Source organism: Littorina saxatilis, linkage group LG12, assembly GCF_037325665.1.
Source record: "Littorina saxatilis isolate snail1 linkage group LG12, US_GU_Lsax_2.0, whole genome shotgun sequence".
Taxonomy (NCBI): domain Eukaryota; kingdom Metazoa; phylum Mollusca; class Gastropoda; order Littorinimorpha; family Littorinidae; genus Littorina; species Littorina saxatilis.
Window position 1 is genome coordinate 61,831,612 of NC_090256.1, and position 5,000 is coordinate 61,836,611.

Sequence of the window (5,000 nt, forward strand, 5' to 3'; positions counted from 1 at the left end):
GATCACGTGACTGCCGCTCAAATAAGGGTACCCTAAAAATTGATCGTACAAAAACGGAAGGGACAAATTAAAAAGCCATCGAAAACTGCTGGACCCAAATTTCAATCAATTTGATTGAACAATGAGGGCTTGAGAGTGGCATCTCAACTTTCACTAAAAGTCGAATATGACGTCATCAAAGACAAATACATTTCAGGCACCTTCGGATGTTGCTCGCAGAGTTCTTCAAAAAGCTGTCTTCGTCGTCTACAAGCATTCGCACTCATCCAAGACTTTGCTTCTACGCACCGAGCTTCATGCCTCTGTTCTCACTCGGAAACACGGGACCTTCCCTCCCATGTCGTAACACTTCTATGACTGTTAAAGCATCCTACAGTCCTGCTGTGCCACGTACAGCGATGCCCAGCTAACAACAACAACAACAACAACAACAACAACAACACCAAGAACAACGACGACGACTGTCATCGAGTAAAGACAAACTTAAATGGTTAAAAAAATCCGTACAAAAATGCACTTCGTTCGGCGAGTTTTCTTTAAGATATTCTTTTTTTCTCAAGTACACAAAAGAAATCACATGCATAGGCTATACGTTAAAACTGACCTGGAACTGAAGCATATTCGAACCCTGTATTCCTGAAAAATAAGGAAAAGAAACATATTTTGAATAATATTTGTCCTTAGTATTAGTTGAATCTTTTGAACACGAACTGCAGGCTCAGATACAACTGGCAATACAACACAAGACGGTTATTCAATAGCAATGAATGTCACCAATTATAATAATACTCTCCCAGCACAAATGCGCCCAGTGTCACGGATTTGGTAACATCATTTTCATATTTTGAACTTAGCCGCACGACATGTATCGCAGACATAGTTTTTAGCTAATGGAGCAAAGAAGGCTTTGTGTCATTCATGCAAAAGCAAAACCTGCAATGGTGGCATCATTGTAAGTTATTGTGGCCACAACGTTATCGGAGATTATGACAATATTTTAAGAGTGGGGGAGATTGGTCTTGCTCTTCATAACCTCTTTTTCAGAGTGCAGTACCGCTGTATTATGGCTAAGTAAATCTTACCCCCTGAATGGCCGTTGAGGTTGCTTGGGATCCCTCATCTGGCCATATTCAGCCATTTTCTTTTTTAAGTGAGCAGATAATTGCGGGTCAAAGAAAAAATCTCCAATTCCTGCAGCGCTAACTTTCTGTCGAACATCATCATTCTGCATGCAAAGAAGCTCTGCGTCCTCCAGGCGAGACTTGAGTTTCACCAGCATGGCGAGCAGCGGGTCATCAGAAGCCGACGCAAGACGACTGACAGTGCTGCATAGTGCTGCAGAACGCGCTCGTTTTTTCTCCAAGTCGCTCTTCTGGGATTTGTTGTCTTGCAGAAACTCGTCTTGCTTGTTCTGGATTTCGGCGGTTGCATCCCGACATCGTTTGTCTAGAATATTGCGTAGTTCGTCAAAAGTCGATTTAACATTGTCTTTCATAGCCTTAAACGTCGTAAGACCGTCAGCAGCAGCAATATCCAACTGACAAACCTGTAATAAGAAATTTAAAAAAAAATCCATTTGCCATTCTACACACGCAGAGGGAGAAGAGAGGATGGGAGTTACGTGTTCCAGGTCGTTTTAAAAATATGGAGTCAGTTGAGTTTTGACTTATTGTTTTTAACTTTTAATCGAATCCTTTTCGCGAAATTGCAGAGTTAGGGCGGTCCATACAAATGTACCCATTTCCATTTTGTCCCCCAAATTTGTTTGACCGTTTTATTCAGTTTTTCTGAACTAAAAGTCACACTGAATCAATCATTTGAGTAAGTTAACATGAGGCATAAAAGCAGCAACAAGAAAACCTGCAACTGTAGTTCATCCTTCTTGCCCTCAAGTTCCTTTTCCTGCTCTTTCAGCCTCTGTCGTTTCACCATTGCTGCCCCTGCAATCCCCTCCACATCCGGACATCTGCGATGGGTGGAGGTAGAACAGTTGAGACAGATGAGCTCCTGGTGTGAAGAACAGAACTGCTCCACTGGTCGGCCAGGGTGAACCGCGCATGACGACTGATAGCTCGCAGCTAGTTTGTCAACAGTTAGTGTGGCAATTTGCTTAATTTCGTGTTCTCTTGTAGCGGGAATCATCTTGTGAACCTGATAACAACAAAGGACATTCATTAGTGATTGTATTGTATGAGTCTGTTCGTGTCAAACCTATGCAAGTATTGCTTTGACACATATATACTGTTTATATTGTATACCACAAAACTATTAGCCCGCTTGAGTACGATACTCTTGTTTACACACACACACACACACACACACACACACACACACACACACACACACACACACACACACACACACACACACACACACAAACACACACACACCTGCGCGTCAAAATATCAACCAGGCAGCAGGTTTGATCGGCAGATATGCTTTTAATTTCTGCCAAAATGCTTTTAATTTCAACCATCAGACATCGAAAATGATAGATTTACACTTTCTCTTCTTACAGCTCGTCACCAAACATAGTTTTACCCTCAGAGTTTAGACGCACAAAGCAATCAAGCTAAACTAGGAACAAGAAAAGCAACTGTTCGATCGATTTCTCTTTGGCGAATGGGCAAATAAATGGGGTTGGAAAAACCCATTGTTATCGGACATTGCTTTCTAGCAGTGACTTTGAAAGTTGACAAAGGTGAACCAAATTTTCGTAGCAAATTATGATCATGAAAGTCTATGATGATGCCAAAACTTATGAAAGACCTACCATTTAGCCCGGGAAATATCTAGTGTTTTTTCCCCCAGAAACTAACTAGCTAATTATGAACTTAAAAGACAATAACGGTCAATCAAACTTTTACAATGTATTAGGATCGCCAAGAAGCTGTTCACTAGACAAGCATCAGAGTTCTAGCGCCAAGAACATCCAAGATAATAATTAAAAATATTTTTAAAACACACATTTGTGATCATTATTCAACACGACCAATGTACCTTAAAATTCGGGGATCAACCAAACGTTTATCATGTCTAAAGGTGATTGAGTCCAAGGATTGTATCAAGTATCAAGGCTCTACCTTTGAAAAAAATTAAGGAAAGGATAAGTTTTCGTTTATGAACCAGAACATGACCCCGCTGTGACTCTGAAGACGACGGTCAACCGAACTTGGCCATATCTGACTAATATTATGTGAAATTCCAAGGCTCAATGTCTTAGCGGGAAAACAATTAAATGAAACAAAAATTTCAATGTTCTGATCCGAACATGACCCTACTGTGACCTTATAATAAAAAAAAGGTCAGCCAGGTATTTCACCAGTCTGCCAGGTATCACGCGCCAAGGAAGTGAAGTGAAGCTGCTCCAAGACCCAACACGTTCAAGAAAATGATAATTTGACTCCCTTTTTTTTCAAGCCCAAACATGAACCCGCTGTGACCTTAAAATTTGACGTGGGTCAACCAGACTTCCATCGTACCTGGAGGTCATCAAACCCTTGAACAGTGTGAAGTTTTCAAGCTCTAGCATCGGAGAAATCTAAAACAACAAAGTCACAGTGTTTAAGTTTTCTGTCTTCAAACAGACATCCGGTCGTCCGGCCTGCCTAGCTCTACTGAACACACGACTTTCCAGATTTCTAAGAAGACACAAACACGATTTGCTTGAACGTCTCCTGACCTTGCAACATGAGGGACAGAACTTGATGCTGCACTGCATACAGAAAGAAGTCGCCTTGGTTGTGCCGTCACAAACACACACGTGTTTTTCATTCAGAACCCTGCGGCTCTCCACCGCTGCCTTTGTAATGATGTCGGTGGGGAGATCATCCACAAGAGCGGCAACATCTTGACCGCTGCACCCATGCGGGAGAATGGAGGCACGGCAGAGTGGACATCCGGCCTGGTTGCCTCCCGTGTGAAGCCAGGACAAGACACACTTGCGACAGACGAGATGCGTGCAGGGGAGGATCTTGGGGTCCGTGAAATCATCATGGCACACAGGGCATTCTTCGTCACTAGGCGGCGCTGCTGCTGCCATGCTTTCCTGCGAATCAAACATCAAGTTACAATAAGTGCACCAAGTCTTCACGAAGTTGCAATGTAATCGCACAGATTGGACCGAGGAAAACATTACTTGATAAGATTTGTGAAAACTTAAATATGTTGTCGCCACAATTCCGCCTCCATTTTTTAAAACGGAAATAAATCATCAACTAAAGCTATGAAAAAATTATTACATGTATCTGAGAAGCGCGATACAAGTAAGCAAATTTTTTATTTATTATCGATTTTCATACAAGTATTTTGAAAGTTTAAGCACGATTTCTATTCAACGGATTTTTTTATGTTAAAGCATATTCAATCAAACACAACAAAACTATGCTATTTGTTCGATTCAGGAAATGTTAACGGAATACAGTTATATCATTTTCGTGAATCATGTTTATGGACGTACAAAAGTGAAAAATGAAAATTTGAATGAGAGATGTATCAACACATTTTTAAGGTACTAAGTTCAAATGCAATTGCATTTCTGAGTCAAAACGAACCAAGTACCGCTCAATACAAATTTTGAAGAAATACAGTCATATACCTTGAAAATGCAGTCGCCACAGGGCCGCCTAAACTTTTCATTAAAACACAAACATGATGCCATCAAATAGCGCTATAAAAACTGGGGTAAAAAGAATAAGTGAATGCCCCCAAGAATGTATGATACATCAGCTCTTATAAAACTCCGTGATGTCTTATTTTGCCGATTATACGCTTTTCACAGACCGACCAACGGCTACACACACACACACACACACACACACACACACACACACACACACACACACATACAAACACACTGTGAAAGACACACACACACAGACACTCTTACACACTGCGATATACAGACAGACACAGGATAGACAGACACGTGCATACACACACACACACACACACACAATTGTTTAAACACACACACACATTACACACACTCGCGCGCCCGC

At 41.4% G+C, this 5,000-nt stretch overlaps 1 protein-coding gene across 1 annotated transcript in view; it reads right to left on the reverse strand.

The window, feature by feature from the left end:
* The window catches only part of LOC138982485 (uncharacterized), a 22,873-nt gene extending 18,828 nt beyond the window's left edge, over nucleotides 1–4,045 (reverse strand). Inside the window, exons 1-4 of the mRNA XM_070355788.1 lie at nucleotides 3,683–4,045; nucleotides 1,861–2,151; nucleotides 1,083–1,546; nucleotides 605–636 (exon numbers count right to left, since the gene is read on the reverse strand). Of these exons, the coding sequence (XP_070211889.1) occupies nucleotides 605–636; nucleotides 1,083–1,546; nucleotides 1,861–2,151; nucleotides 3,683–4,042 (1,147 nt within the window). The 5' untranslated portion in view covers nucleotides 4,043–4,045. The remainder of the gene's footprint in view (nucleotides 1–604; nucleotides 637–1,082; nucleotides 1,547–1,860; nucleotides 2,152–3,682) is intronic.
* Nucleotides 4,046–5,000: the final 955 nt, after the last annotated feature.